We start from the raw sequence: 19,826 nt of genomic DNA, 5'->3' as shown, positions 1-19,826 counted from the left end.
TGAGGTTGGGGGGACGGCATGCCATGTGAGGTCATGCACCGCCTTTGTGACAAAACCATTATAATCGATAAGTTGGCGGCGATTTCTCCGTACTGGCTGATGTCCTACGTGGAGGCCAAGCCCCCGAGAGGCAAGCAGAGTGAATGCAGACAGGCAGCTCCGCACACCAGGCTGGACCATCGAGATGGTTCACTCTCCTATCGGCCTAGACTTGGCTTTGGCGAGAGGGGGTGTTTGCGTTTTGCCCCGCGTTGCATCCAATGATCCCCTTGCATACCATTTTGTCGTCTTGCTGAATCTGTGTCTCCCTGCAAAACATGGCTAATGACAGACTTATGCCCAGGGATGTTTCTGAGGATCAGATCATAAAAGGTCAGACCAGCACCTGCCCCTCCAGGCACGTGTGAGACCTCCCGGCTGTTCCTGTCACAAGCCTGCCAGGTGCCTGCACAAGCCAGTAGAGAAGAATGGTGGCGTGTGCCCTTCTTGGAACCTGCGGGCCTGGACAGAGCAGCCCAGAGCCGCTGTGTGGGCACTGTGCGTCCACCTGCCGTGCCAGGAGAGGGCTCGGGGGGCTCACGTCCGGCATTTGTCTTCCGCAGGAATAACGCTGTACAGCCAGCCGTACGGAGGGGCCTTGCTGAACGAGGACAAGATGTGAGTTGAAGGACCTCTGGGTGAGGACGGCCCTGTTGATGGGACAGAGTCTTTGGGTTGTTTAGGGGGGCTTGGGATCACCTTCTTCCTTTGCCCCGGTTTGGGTGTTTCTTTACCAAGTGTGAAGACTGGGTGATTGCAGAATGCGTCTTCACTGAGCCCGTCACAGGCTCCACTGTGTTTCTAAGTAAACTTGTTCTACAGGCATGATCTCCCTGGAGCTCAGGGACCCCGTGTCTTCCAGATGCTTTCTGGGGACACAGTCTTCTTTGAAGATTTTATTTATTAAGAGAGAAAGAGAGAGAGAGAGCGAGAGAGAGTGTGCACGTGCATAAGCATGGATGGGGGAAGGGGCAGAGGGAGAGAGCATCTCAAGCTGACTCCATACTGAGCTTAGAGCCCGATGTGGGGCTCGATTCCAGTACCCTAAAGTCCTGACCTGAGCTGAAGGCAGATGCTTAACTGACTGAGCCACCCAGGTGCCCCTAGAGAATTTTTTATTTAATTTTGTTTGTTTGTTTGAGAGAGAGAATGAGAGAGAAAGAGAGCATGAGAAGGGAGAGGAGGGAGGATCAGACTCCCTGCTGAGTAGGAAGCAGGAGGCAGGACCCAGTCCTGGGACTCCAAGGTCATGACCTGAGCTGAAGGCAGTTGCTTAACCAACTGAGCCACCCAGGTGTCCCTAGACAATTTTTAAAAGCAATCTCTGTACTCCATGTGGGGCTTGAACTCACAACCCTGGGATCAAGAGTCACTCACCCCACCAACAGCCCACGGAAGGTGGAGGGCACTTCTGCCTGTCTCCTCCTTTTCCCACCTCCCTTTCCTGTGCACTGATGACTAAGCTTTGGTCAGACATCGATAGTAGGCAGAATTAGTGCAGTGCACCCTTGAACAACTGTGTTGGGGCGCTGACCCTCTGCACAGTAGAAAATCTGTGTATAACTTGACCCCCCCCAGGACCTACCAAACTGAGCTGGAGATGCAGATCTGGTCGACAGGTGTCCTCTCCCAGAGGTGTCAGGGAGGCAGGAAGCACGAGGTGGTGTTGCCTCCCCTCCCTGCACTCATTCTCAGCTTCCCCCTTTAGCGGTCTCTGACACCACCCACAGCTCTGGCCGTGGGCTCACTGACGAAAAGAGGGTGCCAGGCAGTGGACAGTTGGTGATGAGCCCCTTCTCTCCATGGGCCAGCTGAGACGCTGTGTGTGCACTGGGCACTGCTAAGGAGGGGTAACGGGGTAGTGTTCTGATGAAGATGTGACCAGGAAGGTGCACAGTGTGTGTCATTACAATTGCGGGTGCACCTCCCCCTGGTACGAAATCATTCCGGTATTTGGAGAGAGGAAATTCAGAGATGAGCCAGCCACCTGCGGAGCTGCAGCTATGCCCCTTCCAAGTCCCGACTGGGGTCCCGACATGGGTGGGGCCTGGATGTGGGCGGGGGTCCCATGTCACAGGGGTCCCCACAGGGGTAGGGGTCCGGATGTGGGTGGAGGCCGCAGCTTGCTATGGACCCCACGCTGAAGATGTCTTTCATTTTAACTGGGGAGTCGGGCTCAGTGGTCAAGAGTAAACCTTGGAGAAGTTTCTAGAAGCTGGCAGAGCTAATCCATGCCGGAAAAGTCGCCAATGGCATTTAGGACAGACTTGTCAGCATGTCCTGCCCATCATCGGCTCCCCACAGGGGTTTCCTCGGCTCTTCTCCTTGTCGCCGGTTGTTCCCGAGGGAAAGAAGATCTGTGTCCTTCGTGCGCCACCTGACGCACTGTTCTGTCTTGCCCGCAGCCTGGAGAGCATCCGCCAGTGTGGTGTTGCGCTCTGCATCGTGCTGGGGTTCTCCATCCTGTCTGCATCCATCGCGAGCTCCGTGGTGAGGGACAGGGTGATCGGAGCCAAGAGGCTGCAGCACCTCAGCGGCCTGGGCTACAGGACATACTGGCTCACCAACTTCCTGTATGACATGGTAGGCCTGGAGAGACGACATCCCGGGGGCCTGTGTGCCGCCAATCTGTGTGTGTGAGTGTGCGTGTGTGCGTGTAGGAAGCGGTGCCTCCTGCTGTCCACAGGAGAAGGTATCACTTCACTGCTAAGAACTGGTCTGGCTGAGTCTCCATTAAGTCTCCATTAAGTTGACTCTGGCTGAGTCTATCATTAAGGTTGACTTTGTAAGACAAAGGATGGACAGCCATGCCCTCCCTGGAGCTCTGGGAGCTCAGGGACCTGCCCAGACATGCAGAGTTTCTCCTCGGGAAGGTGACACGGTGATCACATTAACTACACTGTTCACAGGGGTGGGACGGGAGAGGGTGAAGGCCCTCCGAGCTGACCTGCCGGCCCCCTCCAGGGTGACCGCAGCCTGGCCTGTTCTGCAGGGGTGCCGCTTTCCAGGGGACGCCCTGCGGGCTATAGTCTTCTGTTTTCAGAGGACAATAGCAGTGGCCTCTATTCCCTGCACTTGTAGACATTTAACAGGGATCAAGTTCAACGGCTACTTCCGTGGCTGCTTTGAGTTGTCGCATTGTAGGAAAGCAATCGTCTGTCCTCATCAGTACGTCGGTGTCCTGCGCCGCCACACCTTCTGTGTTATGGCGTGTAGGGACCCAGCTTGCCCTGGGGAGGGAAAAAGGGGGCTTCAAGATAGTAAGAGGTGGGGGCCGGTTTCTAGGACCCCCAGGTAGGGGGGACCCAGAGTCTCCCAGGCCCCAGCCAGTCTCCCTTTTTTTTAGCAGTCCAGACTTTATGATCCTTTCATCCCTGTGATTCCTGCCTGAGGTTATGAGGGGGGGAGGGGAGGATTATCTCTTTCCTGGTTGACCGTGTTTATCATCTTCGTCCAATCATTTCTGGATGACCACTCATTTAAGAGAAAGGTTTGAGGGTCTGCTCAGGGCAAGGTGTGTCCGCGGTGCAGGGACTAAAACAGGGAGCAAGGCGGAGACGTTCTCTGCCCCTGGAACTTGTATTCTCACAAGAGGAAGCAGGACTTAAACCAGGGGTTCAGGAAAGGGCTCCCATGGAGTCTACATGAGGAGGGGCTCCGAGAGAGACCCCAGGGGGAGGGTGGCGGGGGTGTGGGAGCCCTGGGGAGGGCACCCAGCGAGGGTCAGAAGGCAGGTGAGGAGCCTGTCCTTGAGTACAGGTGTGCCCAGAGGCCTCGTCTCCTGGACGATGGTAAGGTGGGGAACGGTGGTCAGCGTGGTTTCCCCTCAGGACACATGGCAGACGGGCAGCTTGAACCGCTGACGTCTATCCCTCCCAGTGCCAGGGGACTGGATATCCCAGATCCTGGCGTGGTGGAACCACTTCCTCCCCAGGCCTCTGCCCTGGGCGTGTGGCTGGCGTGTCTCCCCGTGTCCTTGCGCGTGTCTGTGTCCTGCCGTCCTCTTATCACAAGGATGCCGGGCCTGTTGAATCAGGGCTGCTCTGGCGACCTCGCTTACCCTCCTTGACCCCTTTAGAGGTACGTCTTCAGACCCAGTCCCATTCTGAGGTCTGGGGGTTCAGCGGATGCGTGGGGGACAGGGGCACAGCCCAGGCAGAGCTGGGCCTCCACTGCTGCCTGTGTTTCATCTGCAAACTAGCCGAAGTGGATGTGGGATGCCATCCCCTGTTCCTTGTCCCTCAGGTCTTCTACTTGGTTTCCGTGAGCCTGTGTGTCACCATCATCGTCGCCTTCCAGTTAACAGCGTTTACTTTCCGCGAGAACTTGGCAGCCACGGCCCTCCTGCTGGTGCTTTTCGGGTATGTGATGAGAAACACGGCTGCAGAATTACGGTTTGTTTTCTGGAAGAGAACCCCCCCCCCCCCCGGGATGGCTTTGAACCTGCTGCTGGCTGCATGATTTTTTCTCTCTGCAAGCAATTATGTTGCTTGTGCGAGAGCCGTGCTGCGGACCCGCCGGAGCAGCTGGAGAGCGCCCCGCCTAGGAGGGCGGGTGGTGGGGTGGGGACGGAGGTGGTGCGGGCTGGTGCCTCGAGGAATCAACCCCTCCCCACCCCGCTCCACCCCGGGAGGTTCCACCCCAAGCAGGTTCTGGGCTGTCCTCACAAGGGCTTCATCTGGAGCTCAAACATGCAATCCTGTTAGCTCCAAAATTGCCTTTCAGAAGAGAGTCCTTTGTCTGGCGTGTCTCTGCTCTCCTGTGACCGTGGTGGTCCAGAAGGCTGCCGTATGGTTGCTGCTGTCGCTTTTCTCCGGGGAAAAAACAGCAAAGGCTGAGAAGTCGCTGTGCACACTTCTCATTTTCAAACACACTGAGCAGGCTCATTGCCAGTGGTCCCCAATTGTATACACTTAGTATCAAAAATATGTCTCTATCTAGGCTGAGCGTGGGAGAGAGACTTGCCAGGAGGAGAGAAGATAATGAACTACTTATTTATTATAATGCGAGGTGGATAATTTTTGAAAACCCACATTTTGCTTTATTGAGGCCAAAGGGGACAAGTTAAATGATTTTTACGCAGCTCCAGGTGATGTCAGTGAACCCAAACATTTAACTAGGGAACAGGATTTAATACGAAGGCGCATGTGTTATTATTAGATGGCTGATGGCTGGGTGGAGGGGGATAGACAGACAGGACAGACAGACCTTTGTGGGAACCGTGATATGGCCATTCACAAACTCTGTGGCCTTGGGAAGAGTCATGACCCCCTCCACACCCCACCGTGTTCTGTGTGGAGTTTCAGCTCTGTTCAGTTTGGTAGTTCGTACAAACCTCACAGTGCGTGGTGACAGGTCCCGTTTAATGACTCTCGGCCACATTGTTGCTACGAGAGCTGTGCTGCTGTGCAGAGGATATTATGTCTGAAGCTACGAATGCTTGTGTTTGCACCAGTCTATCGTGCTCAGTTGGAAATTTAGTTTCCCGGGTATAAAGGGCCGCGTGCATGGGTTCCTGCTTCTCAGGAAACGGTCTGGTTTCCGTGCGTGAATCCAGCTGAGCGGGTGGCGTTGAACCACTACTGCTGATGGTGTTGTTGAACAGACTCGCTGTGCCCCATCCGTGAACTCATGAAAGCACAGCTCTTTGAGTCTGATGGAAGAGAGCAGACAAAATCTAATGGATAAGACGTGTTTTGAGGAGGAGACGTGTTTTGTCCTGAAGGTTGTTTGGCTCGTGAACACCTTTGGGAGTCCGGGTGAAGCCACGTGTGCGGCCATGGCGTGTTCCGAAGAAAGCGGGAGATTCACAGATCCCTTGACTGACAGCCTGGGCCAGCCTGAGGTTTTATCTCCAGGCAAGAATCCTTCTGTCAGATGGACTGAGGGGTCTGAAAACAGCGGATGGTGCCACAGTGTCCCAGTGAAGAAGGGCCCCAGGGTGGCCGGCTGGAATCACAGAGCCACAGCCCAGGGACCACGTGTTGTTCCCATTGACACGGTGGTTCTCCCCTCACTGGGCCCTGCCTCGCACCCGACACTGCATGGGCATTGCTGTCCCCTGCGCCCAGGGAGGCAGGTACATCTGCTGACCCCTCCATCCCCAAGGAGGGAGGTGCAGGGACCCCGAGGACAGTCTCGGGAAGGCAGCCCCCAGAGTGCCCTGCAACCTGAAGACGTTACAGGCATGAAAAGGGACTTGCAATTAAATGGGATTTGGAATCCAAAGAAATTAGGGTTTGGACAAGGGCGTAGAGTCTGAAAGAGATGATAGAAAAAAAATGCCCCAGTGACAATTGTCTTTTTTTTTTTTTTTTTCTTCTGAATATTCCTGCTCTCTCTAGCCAAGAAAACTTGATATTTTAGCTAGAAAGTGAGGAGAATTAGCATCAAAAAGGGGAAAGGAATGTCAGAAAGAAAAGAGAAGCTAGCATCTGTAATCATTGAAGCAGGAATGTATTAGGTGATTATTTGGTGCTTAAGGCTTGTAAGGGCTAGGCTGCAGAGTCCTGATCCAGGTCCTAGAAAATTCACTCACGGGGGGAGGGGCCAGCTTTCAAAAGGAGGAAACCCACACAAATTCTGGAAGGATGGTGAACAGCGTGCCACTAGCCAGTAAGTAAGTAAATATTACATTGCATTTTAATGAAAGTAGAGAGTGTTAGAAACCACTGTAGGTATCACTAAAAGATAAATTATGCCCTAGGAGCATACTTTTTTTTTTCTTTTTTAAAGATTTTATGTATTTGAGAAAGAGAGAGAATGGGAGAGAGCATGAGCCGGGGGAGGGGCAAAGAAAGAAGCAGGTTCCCTGCTGAACGTGGAGCCCAATGTGGGACTCAATCCTAGGACCCTGAGATCAGGACCTGAGCTGAAACTAAAAGTCGGACGCTGACTGGACTAAGCCACCCAAGTGCCCCCCGCCACCCCTGCCCCATTTAACTTGTTACTTAAAAAAAAGGTAGGGATCGTGGAGCTGATAATATGTTGATTTGAACCAAGTATTTGAAAGGTGACTAATGAATATATAGGAAAAAAGAACAAAAACCAAAAAACAAAAAACGGGTGCACAGCTATCGGAGAATCGCGCGCGAAGACTGTCCCCTGATGCGGCAGGTGTGGCTGGTGGCAGGTCTGGTCAGTCTGTGGCCCTGTTGCTGATTCCTCCTTTGCTTAAAGACGTGACGCTCCGATCCCCTGGTCCAGCGTCTCAGCAACAGGACCTTGCGTGGGAGCTCTCCCTACTGAGTAACAAAACACCAACCGTGAACAGAGTGCAGCGGGGCTGGACGGGTCTTCTTTGGTGGGTCCCTCTCGTTCCAACGGGGGATGGGGCTTCCGAGTGGGACAGGGAGCTGCCCCGTTCCTGGACGGCCCTCCTGACTGTGAGTCAACATCCCTCTGTGCTTGGTGCCCACCTCACTGCATCACACGCCTGGTCAGGTGTCCTTACTCCCAAACACCCGAGCCCCCCATCGTGAGGTTTAAGCGAGAGACTTTGTTGGACACTGTGTCCTGTACGGAAGCAAGGGACACCTGGTCTTTTGTGCTGGAGACCTAAGAGGACCGTGGTGTTTACTGTCAGCTACCTCAAGAGCTGTCCTATGGAAAGAAAAGTGACTGGTCACAGGCTGCTCCAGAAGATAGAGTTAGGATCGGTGGTGTTGAGATTTTGGGGTCATTCTGAGAGGGCGTTTCATGGCAGGGATAGCTGCCCCAAGCCCTTTCTCACAGACTGCTGGCATTTACATTTCTGTTTCAAGGACCACTTGGAATGCTGTTGCTTCAGCCGGTTGTCCTGGCAGGTGCGTGAGAGAGGACGCACTGGACTTCTGCCCCAGAAGGGACAGTAAAGGTGTGGGGTCTGATTTCTCCCTGCAGGGCTTTTCTTCAGGTGCGGGCTGGACCTTTCAAAGCACCAAGGAGTCATGACCTACCTCTTGGGTAATTGATTTAATTATTTAATGACAATTAGATTCTTTGGTACAGTGGGTATTTAAGAATAATTGCTTCCAAGCTCTCCCCTCAACCTTGTATGCTCTAAAATAATTTCCATCGTGCTCACGTGACCAGGCAGATTTTTGTTGAGGCGAGTCTCCAAAACAGCGTATGATTTTATGTGTGATAGTTCTACATACGGTGTTTTTGGAACTCTGAGGATGAATCCTTTGACCCAAGGACTCATTCTGATGCCACGGGTTCAGATAGAAGAAGGAACTAGAGGAAGATAGCAGCCCACCTCGAGGGCCAGGCCCGTGTCCCACCGCTTGGAGTCCCGTACGTTGTGGAACCAGCGAACACAGAAGGGAACCCGGGCTTTCAGGAGGTGCTGAGGGATTTCAGGTGCAGCTGCCGAGTCATGCTAGGAACACAGTAGCACGTCTGCCTCCAAGCTGCACATGAGGACGTGGGACAAAGGCTGCGGTTTACAGTGAGTGACTTGTCCGCTGATTCTTGGAGCCATGACTCCCAGACCTGTGCCCTTGAACGGGGCGCGTGCTTCTGTGACAGACATCGTGGGAGGTGAGCCAGGGATGCAGCTCAGCTCCAGGGTATGGAGGAAGAGAGATGTGCGGGTGTGTTTCTTAGAACCTAGTGCCATCAGACATGGGTATGGGCTGCCTTGAATGTCAGACCCCTTTCTCCCCAGCTTTGCAGCCACACGCAAATGAATCCCGTGCTGTCAGTGGCAGAGCCTCCATCTGGGTCTCCTGACTTTGTGACCCCTTCCCCATCTGTATCATGGGACCACACACCCGTCTCCCAGGCTGCTGGAGAGGGAGGAGGACACGGTCTCATCGTGGAGTCCCACAGCACAGTGCCCAACATGGAGAGGACACTGAGAAGGAAGCTTTCCAGTTTTACCTCCAAGCCTTCTTTTTTCCTTTCCTTTTCTTTTTTTTTTTTTTTAAATTTATTTATTTGAGAGAGAGAGAAAGCAAGCATGGAGGAAGGACAGAAGGAATCTCAAGCAGACTCCATGCTGAGAGCAGAACCTGACCCAGGGCTCCATCCCATGACCCTGAGGTCATGACCTGAGCCTGAGTCAAGAGGTGGACGCTTAACCGACTGAGCCACCCAGGAGCACTTCATGCCTACTTTTTCTACAGAGCTCTGCTGATTTCCCTTCTTGACAGCTTTGGATTCTCCTTCTACACCTAGGAAGTCTGTGCAAAGAAGCAAAGAAGCCAAGAAGCCAGAGCCAGGCTTGACCCTTGGGGGAGGGGCGGTGGGGACGTCCACGACTTCCTCCAGCTCACAGAGCTCCAGGGGCAGGTACCCTGTGGCCTGGCAGTTGACCCTCCCCAGGGCTGCTGCCTTGGTCCCCAGGGCTCCCTGGAGCTCCCCCAAAGTACTCTGTTTTCAGGAAACACGGTGGGATTTGTTATAAAAGTGGGATTCTGTTCCCTGTGGGAGGGAAGAGGACCCAGCCAGCGAGACTCCTCTGTGCTTCCGTCCTTGTCCCAAGACACATGACAGGAAGACAAACGTGACTCTTCCCTTTACTCTGTAGATATGCAACCCTCCCGTGGATGTATCTGATGTCCCGGATCTTCCCCAGTTCGGACGTGGCTTTCATCTCCTACGTGTCCGTGAACTTCATTTTCGGGCTCTGCACCATGCTGATGACCACTATGCCCCGGCTGCTGGCCATCGTCTCCAAGGCTCAGGTCAGTGGGCTCCAGCCACCACTCTCAGGGCAGCGGGGAGTGCTGCCTCGTGCCCTTTCTGCTGCTCCTCCAGCTGGAGGTAAAGGGGAATGAGCCGCTGTCCATGGTCTCTAGCCCCCAGATAGAGAAGCCACCCCTGAGGCACGCAAACACTGGGACTGTTCTGAGAGCTGAGCTCAGACCTCCTTGTTTGTTAATGGGTTCCTGATCCACGGTCGGAAGGACAGATGGGTGTCCAGGTGTCACAGGAGTAAGGGTCCGATCCCTCTGTCTGGGATCCTGTGCTGCAGGGTGGGATTGGCTGCTGGGGCCGAGCACGCTCTCCGACCCCTGGAACATACCCAGATCTGCTACGTTCAGAGTGTCGCAGCAGAGGGCTGCCCCGAGAAGGGGCTCCGTCTCCCCCGGGCAGGGTGAGGGAACCCCTCTCCAGGAACCCTGTCTCCAACGGGTGTTCACACTGGCGAGTCACTTTTGGGAGGCGACCCCCCGCAGGCATCTCTGTCAAGCCGGATACAGCTGTGTCCCTGCCGTGCTCCTCCCACCTCCCTCCTCCCTCCTCCCCCTGAAGCCCCCCTGGGTCTTGTCTGTTTTACCCCTCCTCAGCCTCCCCTGCGCTACCTCTGGGGACAGACGTTGGAGTTTTGCGTTGCCCTCTGTCCTCTGCTTTCTGTCCTTTTCATCCCTGCTCTCTGCCCTCAGCTCAGACCACTGTCCCTCCTGACTCCCTGCTGTCTGCCTGAACCCCAGTCCCTCTGTCGTCCTGGTGTTTGATTGACTCACGGGTGGAGAAGGTGGCCTGAGAAAGGGCCGGCCCTCCCGGTTCCGGAGGCGGTGCTCCTGGCCCGTCACAGGTGAGTCGGGGATGGGTGGATGCCTGCTCATGGGGCAGGCTCTCTTGCTCTGCCCTGGGCTTGTGCAGACCGTCCACTCTCCAGCATGGCTCATACTGTTTTTGGGGGGTCGTGGCCCACATTGGCATGGAGACATTAAGTACGGAAATATTCATTATGCATTCAGGGAAGGAAGAAATCTGTTCTGGTGATTTTTGCAGAGCTAGTGTTGTCACTAGTCTGTGTTAACGTGTCTGGCTGATAAGTAGGAAACCCCGATACAGTTACGGGGCGTTCGCTTGAGGAGGACACGGAGGTAGCCGAGACTGCGCAAGTGTTCCCTCCCAGCCCCACGGATCCCCGAGAGGGCATGGGTCAGGCAGGGTGTCCTCGTGACCTAAGCTGAGAAGAGGGGGCAGACTAGGGCAGATGGACACTCCCTCCAGTGCGAAAGACAAAGCTCGAGGGTACAGGATCACAGGACAAGAGCAAAAGGAGGAATCAATGGGACCAGGAGAGGAGACCAGCCCGGAGGCTCTGTGCCATGACAGTCCAGCTCTGACGTCCGCGTCCGGTTACAAAAAGGGTCAGGCTTAGTTGTTCACAAATAAAAAGAGACATTTTATCATTTGCTAAGGTCTCTCTTTTCCTTTGCCCTTTATTTTGGTGGTGTTTGCTGAAGAAACCCAGTGTCGCAATGGGTAATTTCAGATCTTCAGTGTAAGCTGTGGACCGATAAATATATTCTTATAGAATCAGTCAAGGGTGACTAGGTTCTCAGATCAGCTACGTGAGCCAGGAGACCAGGGTTAACCATTGTGTGTCCAAACTGTGCTGTTCATCAGGGCAATTTAATTTTTACCAAATCACAATTTTTTAAGCTAACGTCTATAGAAAATGCATTTTGGGTTCTAACCCGCCATCTCGAACACCTTCGTTTCCCACCGGTGAGGATCTCCTGGTTGGCAGGGGTGGGGTGGGGCGTGGCTGGGTAGAGGAATGTCCGGAGGGCAGTAGCTCATAGTTCCAGTAATTTCTTTTTTTGCACCCTTCATCAGTTCGCAGTTATCCTAGATTGGACACTTATGGAGTGTTATTTCCTGAATTTGTGCAGTCACGTCCTGTCGTATGCTACCTTTGTGTTCAGGTGTCGTGGACGGCTCTGTTCTCATTGCAGTAGGGACAGCTGTGATTCCCTTAAGGCAGATTTAAAGTCCTCGTCATGATTATGTCTGTTCCTTAGGTCCCAGCTCCTGAGTCGGAAGCTGTCCTGTTCTACTGTTGCTACGTTATAACCAGGGAGAGAAGCTGCTGTCACGTGGCACATTATTTGACTCAGGGATGGGCACAGTTTTGTAAAAGCTGGGATTGATAAGCCCCTCTAATTATTTGACTCAGGGATGGGCACAGTTTTGTAAAAGCTGGGATTGATAAGCCCCTCTAAGACTGGTTGCAATCCTTAAAGATGGTAGACAGGAGAAGAGCTAAGGGAAGAATCAAAGGAAGCGTACGTGTTTTCTCCGTGTCTGTATACCAAAGACAATCAGCCATAATAGAACAATTCATGCCCCTTTGTTGAATCTTTGTTGCTCCCACATCATGTTATTTAAGACTGCATTTACACAAGTCAAGCTGTCCCTTTGCATCATAAGGGAAAACTGGACGTTGTCTAGGATGAAATATATAATCGATGATTTTGTGAATTTTTCCTTAGTATTTGTGATACGGCACATCCCGTGTCATGTTTTATAATGTATTCCTCATGATGCCTTTGCTCCTTATAAATACTACTCTTCAGATGAACTTTTTGGAACAGAGAGAGAATGACTGTAAAACAGTGAGCCTCATTATTTTTTTAAAAATTTTATTTATTTATTTGACAGAGAGTGAGTGAGAGAGAGCACCAGCAGGGGGAAAGGTAGAGGAAGAGGGACAAGCAGGCTCCCCGCTGAGCAGGGAACCCAATGCAGGGCTCCATCCCAGGACCCTGAGATCACGACCTGAGCCGAAGGCAGACATTTAACTGACTGAGCCCCTGGGCGCCCTGAGGCTAATTCTTGATATTTCTATGGACTTGCCAAGCAGCTGCGGTTCCACGCTTAGCTACACCCTGTCTAAAAGTCAGCTCAAAGGACCCCTTTGCCATGAATTTTCTCCACAGGCTGTGTTCCTGGGTGGAGGGATTTTATTCCTTGGGCCAGAAAGATCAGGGTTGCGTCCCTGTCCTACCACTAAGTAACCTGAACACATTTATCAGCTGCTTGAGGCTGTTTCTTGCATGGTCGCTGGGTTCACCTCTCAACACTCTGCATGTTTATTGGGGGAGTAAAATGCAGTGACGCTCCATCAAGGTACAAACACATGATACTTTCCAGAAAGTTCTGGCAGATGATGATTAACATGGGAACAATTCTCATCTCCTTGTAAAATAAAGCGAACATTCCTAAAACACCAGATGGTTAAAAAAAAAAAAAAAGCAAATTCTATGGGAGATGTTGAATTTTTATATACATTTAAATTAAAAATGATGTTGCCCAAACATATGCAGGCTGTCTTGTATATGTTTATTTTCTGTGCATGCTCTTTCCATCTGCTCCCTTATTCGTCCTTGTCCTTGTCATGACACTCGATTGGAACATGTTTCACGGAGACAGCTACATACATTCAACATTTACTATATGCTAATTTCATACTAGGCACCTTCCATGGTATTTACCTGCTCTCAGTGACAGCTCCCAGTACTGTCTGCTTGTTTGAACACTCCTCGGCCCGTGACTTGGGATGTTCCCGGTATGTCTTACCTGGGCTGTTGTAACACCTGCCACAGGCTGGGGGGCCTGACAAGCTGATGCTGTGCATCTGAGATCTCAAGGTGCCTGTAGAATCAGCTCCTCCGTAGGACCTGCTTCCTGGCTTGGAGATGACTTCCAAGTCATCTCCAAGCAGCAGAGAGGGCAAGCTCTTGTGTCTCTAACTCTTCCCAGGAGGGCATTGATCCCATGGTGGGGGCTCTGTTTTCCTGACCTCAATCATCTCCCTAAGGTCCCACCTCCGAATACCATCGCACTGGGGGTCAGGGCTGCACCTGTGAATCTGGGAGCCATAAACATTCAGTCCATAACATTTCATTACGCACTACCCCAAACGCGTGTCCTTCTTGCAGGAAAATACATGCAGTCCATTCCAACAGCCCCAGAAGTCTTGCCTTATCCTAGCTTCAACTTGAAAGTCTTTACCGAGGTCTCACCTGAATCAGGTGCAGGAGAGGCTTTGGGTGTGATGCATCAGGAGACAGAATTCCCCTCCATGTGTGAGCCTGGGAGGAGCACTAGTTATGCGTTTCCAAAGCACAGCACAGCTGTGGGACAGGCTCGGGATAGGCATGCCCGGCCAATAGCCGAACTCAGAAGGAAGAAGCAAATGAGGGCTCCCAAGCACGTCCATCACCCAGAAGGCAAAACCACCAGACCTGAGTCTTGACACCGATCCTCTTAGGTTTGATGGCCATCTGTGCCTGTCACTGAGTGGCTGTGACGGGGGGACAGCAGGGGAGAGAGATTTCAGGTTGATTTATTTCCCCTTTCTCTCACTGTACAGAATTTACAGAACATCTATGACGTCCTCAAGTGGGTCTTCACCATTTTCCCTCAGTTCTGCCTGGGGCAGGGACTCATAGAACTCTGTTACAATCAGATCAAATACGACCTGACCCACAACTTCGGCATTGACTCCTACGTGAGCCCCTTTGAGATGAACTTCCTGGGCTGGATCTTCGTACAGTTGGCCTCGCAAGGCACGGTGCTTCTCCTCCTGAGGATTGTGCTGCACTGGGACCTTCTGCAGCGGCCACGGTATGTCCTGCGGGGCTCAGCCTAGGAGGGCACCAGCTGCTCCACAAAGAAGGAGAGAAAGCTCCGTCCCAGAGAGCACAAGACAACAAATGTGTCTGATCTGTGTGATATGCCATGCGGATGAGTGATGATCTTGATTCTATGTTGCTTTTGTTTCTCTTTCCTTTCTTTTTTCCTTTTTTTATTGACATGAGTTACCCACTCTGTGAAGGAGAATATCAAAAAAGATGAAGTGTTGACCTGTGATATAATTGCTCTAATTATTAATTTTCCCCTGTGATTAAATCCCCTCTTACTTTGATTGTAGCATCTAGGGCAAGTTTAGTTGATACCATAACAAAGCTAATTAATTAATTAATTAATTAATTTTTTGAAGATTTTAGTTATTTATTTGAGAGAGAGAGCATGAGCAGAGTGAGGGGCAGAGAGAGAAGCAGCCTCCCCGCGAAGCAGGGAGCCCGATGTGGGACTTGATCCCAAGACTCCGGGATCATTACCTGAGCTGAGGGCCTATGCTTAACCGACAGAGCCACCCAGGCGCCCCTCACATAATTTATTTTTATGGCTAAATGACTTAAACTTGTAACATCAGGAATGGACGGAAGGTCAGCACTGATAAGAACTTGCCCTTTGCCAGATCCTGTCTGTTGTCATTAATGCTGTGTTCTCTTTGTTCGGTGATGAACTTCAAGTAGCACAGGGAGATGTGTGTGTGTGTGTGTGTGTATATATATATATATATATATATATATATATATATACACACATATGTATTTTTAGTTAATATTAACATTTATATATATCTCACATATAAGTACATAATTGCATATAACATATATATATATATTATTTATGTTTATGTTACTGTGTATATATTTGTAGGTCCATAATGTGGCCCATCTACACACACACACACACACATACACACAATTTCTGTCATCCTAAGTGGGATTTAAGGCGACTTTGTGCAGGTGTCTCGAGCATTGTCACGTAATGTCAGGACAGACACACAGGGAGGAAATGTGTTTTGCTGTGTCCCCTCACAGTGTGTGTGTTTTCCTGTGACCCACCAGGCCCCCATCCGTTGCTTTGGTCTTTCCAAGAGCCGCATGTGTCTCTAAATTCATCTCTGAGACGGACCCTTCATGAAGAAATTACTAATTAGGACCGTGTCATTGGAGAAGCTGTTAAGGACTGTGGCCACATTGTGACTATTTGGTGGCCATGTCTTTGTAGAATTGTTTCCGTCCGTCATTTCACGACATGCTTCCTGCAGAATTCCTTTCAATCTGCTAGAGCCGCGAGCTGCCTTGACTGTCCATCCCAAAGCTCTCTTGAATTGGCCCTGATCTCTCCGGCCCCAGATTTCCAGTGTCTGAATGAACGTGGAAGAGAATTCTGAGTGCCTTTCAAGCATAATTGGTTCCGTGATTGCCCCTCATGAGTTTAATCTGTTTTGAAACCTAAACCATAGAACCACCTTGGGTGGATTTCAGGGTGCCCCGTTCTCGCCAGGACCATCAGAGGACTTCTTTTTGAAAGAGCAAACTCCCTTTCTTACTTGGCAGAGCCTGCGTTCTATGGTATTTTAGAGTAATGCCTTTGCTCTCCACAGGGGGTCATTAATATTTATTGTTACTTGTCAGCGAGGAGGCTTGCATGGAGGTGCGGGTGATCTGATTTGGACGCTTGCTGCCTGCCGCCTCCTTACTGGGGACCATACAGCGACCACCTCGCTAAATTAATTTGTTTTTTTAAGTCCTCATCTGGGGGTCTCTGGGGGGCTCTGTAGGTGAACCGTCTGCCTTCGGCTCAGGTCGTGGTCCTGGGGTGTTGGGATCGAGTCCCGCGTTGGGCTCCCTGTTCAGTAGGGAGCCTGCTTCTCCTTCTCCCTCGGTTGCTCCCCCTGTTTGTGCTCTTTCTCTCTCTCTCTCAAATAAACAGAAAATCTTAAAAAAGAAAAAAATAAAGTCCACGTCTGACCACGTGACTAATCATTGCCTAAACAAGAAACCCCAAGGTTCTTAGCCAGGCCCCCTTGAGTCGGGCATGTGATGCCCTGTGAAGCTCTCCATGACCACCCCCTCGACCCCCAAGGGTGACATTTGCTTCTGGTGGTCTGCTCAGTCGGGGCCTCTGGCGGGACTGATCTCCTGCCCTCCAGCACCCACCTCGTGCTGCTCCCCACCTCCCAGGGCCCCCCCCATGCCTTCTCAGCCTTCCTGTCGTGGCCTTTCTCTCTCTGCTCCAGTGTGGCTTTCTAGTGTTCATGTGTCACTCTGTTGTGCCTGACCATCCGCTCCGTTGCATGTGGAGTACCGTGCACTGGTGTTGAATCGTGCGTGGATGGGAAGACGCCGCCCCCAGCACCTGGGAGAGTTAGTGTCTGTCGCCCCCGTTCCCCCACCATCCCCCACCCCGACCTGGGCCAGCAGTGTCCATGAGCAGGTGCAGCCACCTCCTCCTGGCTGTCTGCTGGGCTTGCTGAGGTCCTGAACTGCGTCCGCTGCTGGCCTTTGGTTGTCTGCTGAGAAGCCACATCTCCATGAGAACCTGAGCCCTGGCTGAATACCAGGCAGCCCGGGGGCATTTGGGACCGTTTCCCCCTCTTCTCTCCAGTCTGGAGCTCACCTGACCTTGTGCGTCCAAGGTGCTGCCAGGTGCGAGCAGGCAGGTGGCCCGGGAGAACTTCTCTGCTGCTGCTGGGCATTTGGACTCTCTGGAGCCTGGGCGTCTCCTTCCTCTGTCATGGAGAGGCTGGTTTTGTGCTAGTCAGCTGGAAGGGGGTGCAGTGGCGCATTTCGGAGCCCTGTGTGTTGGGCTGTGAGGTGGCCAACGAGAAGCGACCTGGGGCCACTGTCCCATACTCACTGTAAACAGATACACTTTCCTGCCTCCTCCCCACCTGGAACCCTGAGATCAGAAACTCTGGGGATGAGCCTGAGGGGGGACCCGTAAAGCTTCCCAGGTGCTCCCAGTGAGGACAGGGTCAGAGCTGCTGAAGGGGGGACTTGGGCATGGGTCTCGGAGACAGGGAGGAAGAAGGACTCTCCCCTCTTTAAGTCAGAAAAGGACAGCGGAAGGCCAGGCCAGCAGAAGGGTCCAGGGACACGCCTGCAGCCAGAAAAGGGGTAAGAAACCACCACGCTGAAAAGTGCGAATTTGGATGACTTATCACAAACTGAAGGGAGAGCAAACACGTCACTGCCTTCGCGACCCATTCCATTAGCCGCTCTGGACATAACCACTGTTCTTGTTTTCTTTTCTTTTTTTTTTTTAAACACATTAAAAGCCATTATGTTTTATTCACTAAACTACATTAAGTTCAGAGGCGCCTTGATGGCTCAGTCAGTTAAGCGGCCAACTCTTGGTTTCGGCTCAGGTCGTGATCTCGGGGTCATGGGATCGAGCCCCATGTTGGGCTCTGAGCTCAGCGGGACATCTGCTTGAGACTCTCTCTCCTTCTTCTGCTTCCCCTCCCCCCACATAAATCAATCAATCAATCTTTCTATACAATACATGAAGTTCACATTTGGCCTAGGTTACACAATTCCAATCCACCGTATAATCCTTGTTCCCAATACAGAATATAAATATGACAGAGCACTCTCATGCTGATATAATGATCTTGGAGTACCGACTTCTGTAATTTCCCACAGATCTTGTTTTTATCTCCAGTGATGTGTTTCTCATGCTTTTGAATGTTGTGTGAATGGTTCCATGTAATACATACTTCCAAGTAGCTAGCTGTATTCTCTTGTCTCCTAGGTTGTGTGTTCAATAGATTTTGTATTTGTTCAAAGATTATTTTAGGCACAGAAAAAACAACACAGGGAGAGGACCTAGGACTCTGGGAGCCAACAGTGGATATTTTATTTTAAATGCCCTTTGATTTCAAAATAGTTTAAGACTCATAAGAAATTGCAGAATTCATACAGAGTCCCTGTGCAGCCTTCCCTCAGCTTCTCCCAAGGATACCATGATAATTTGGTCGCATATTACACGACAAGATCACCTGGGCAAAACCAGGAAGTTGATTTTGGTACAGCCTTAACTCAGTGGTCTGTACCCATTTAATGATTAAAATGTTGGTATGTTACAGTTTAAGGGGGAAATTGAAATTGCTTTAAGGTCAAAATGTGCTAGGTTGAAAATCATAACGAAGATTAAAAAGGGAGCTGCTCAGATTTAGAGCAAATAAATTTGAATCGAAAATTAAATTGGTATTCACCTGGCAAACACTTACTAAGTCTCTCATGCACCGTGTTGTGCAAAGTACTTGCTATACAATCCAATGTGTTCTATGTAACCATAACGTTTGTTACAGTTAATCTTGTGATACATTCTTTTTCTACCTCACACGGAAGTCTGACAGATTTTATTATTTATAAAATTGAAAAGTACCTCTAGTTGGGCATCTGTCCACTTCAGTGTCTTTTTAAAAAATTTTTTATTTTTTATTTTTTTAAAAGATTTTATTTATTTATTTGACAGAGAGAGAGAGAGATCTCAAGTAGACAGAGAGGCAGGCAGAGAGAGGGGGGAAGCAGGCTCCCCACCGAGCCGAGAGCTGGATACGGGACTTGATCCCAGGACCCTGAGATCATGACCTGAGCTGAAGCCAGAGGCTTTAACCCACTGAGCCACCCAGGCGCCCTTTTGCTGTCTTTCCCTTCACATTTGGGGATGAATGTGGTCCTTTGCTTGTTATTTTTTTCTTAAATATATTATTTATTTATTTGCGAGAGAAAGTACAAATCCAAGGGAGAAGGAGAGAGAAAATTTGAAGCAGACCCTGCCCTGAACACAGAACCTGACACAGGGCTCAAACTCACAACCACAAGAGCATGACCCGAACTCAAATCAAGAGTCATCTGCTTCACCAACTGACCTACCCAGGCACCCTGGACTCTCGCTCATGATTAATCACAGTGGCAGAAGTAGGGTGTGTAGACCAGAGCTGACAGAGTGGCTCAAGGCCACCCACGTCTGTTTCAACGAGTCTCTGAACTTTCTGTCTGTCTTGACTCTTCCCCTTCCAGGTCGCGGTTGTGAATTAACTCTGACTTCATCTTTCCAGGGGTCTGTCTGCCATTCAAGGCACAGTCACATCTTCCAAGGACATAGACGTGGAAAAAGAGCAAATAAGAGTGTTGAAAGGAAGAACCAGTGAAGACCTTCTTGTGCTATACAACCTTAGTAAAAGCTACGGAAGCTTCTTCAAGAGGACCACTGCTGTGCGAGATATTAGTTTGGGCATACGGAGAGGAGAGGTAAGGACCTTCTCTTTGTGATCCTCTGTTACGAACCCGTGTATCTCTAACTGTGCACCTGCTTGTGGTAGGCTCACAGTATCTGCGATTAGAGCCAAGAGCTTTCCGATTTCTGACGTTTCTGCAAAAATCACTAGACACAGAATCTGAGTAGAGAGT

General features: G+C 51.0%; 1 protein-coding gene across 1 annotated transcript in view; it reads left to right on the top strand.

Moving 5' to 3' along the window:
* Positions 1–19,826, top strand: part of ABCA13 (ATP binding cassette subfamily A member 13) — a 320,534-nt gene that overhangs the window by 236,389 nt on the left and 64,319 nt on the right. Inside the window, exons 50-55 of the mRNA XM_059172525.1 lie at positions 603–657; positions 2,445–2,622; positions 4,285–4,400; positions 9,554–9,710; positions 14,141–14,394; positions 19,475–19,667. Of these exons, the coding sequence (XP_059028508.1) occupies positions 603–657; positions 2,445–2,622; positions 4,285–4,400; positions 9,554–9,710; positions 14,141–14,394; positions 19,475–19,667 (953 nt within the window). The remainder of the gene's footprint in view (positions 1–602; positions 658–2,444; positions 2,623–4,284; positions 4,401–9,553; positions 9,711–14,140; positions 14,395–19,474; positions 19,668–19,826) is intronic.

This window comes from Mustela lutreola, chromosome 4 (assembly GCF_030435805.1).
Source record: "Mustela lutreola isolate mMusLut2 chromosome 4, mMusLut2.pri, whole genome shotgun sequence".
In the NCBI taxonomy this organism is placed as follows: Eukaryota; Metazoa; Chordata; class Mammalia; order Carnivora; family Mustelidae; genus Mustela; species Mustela lutreola.
Note: the sequence above shows the minus strand (reverse complement) of the source record. Positions and strands in the feature narration are given on the sequence as shown.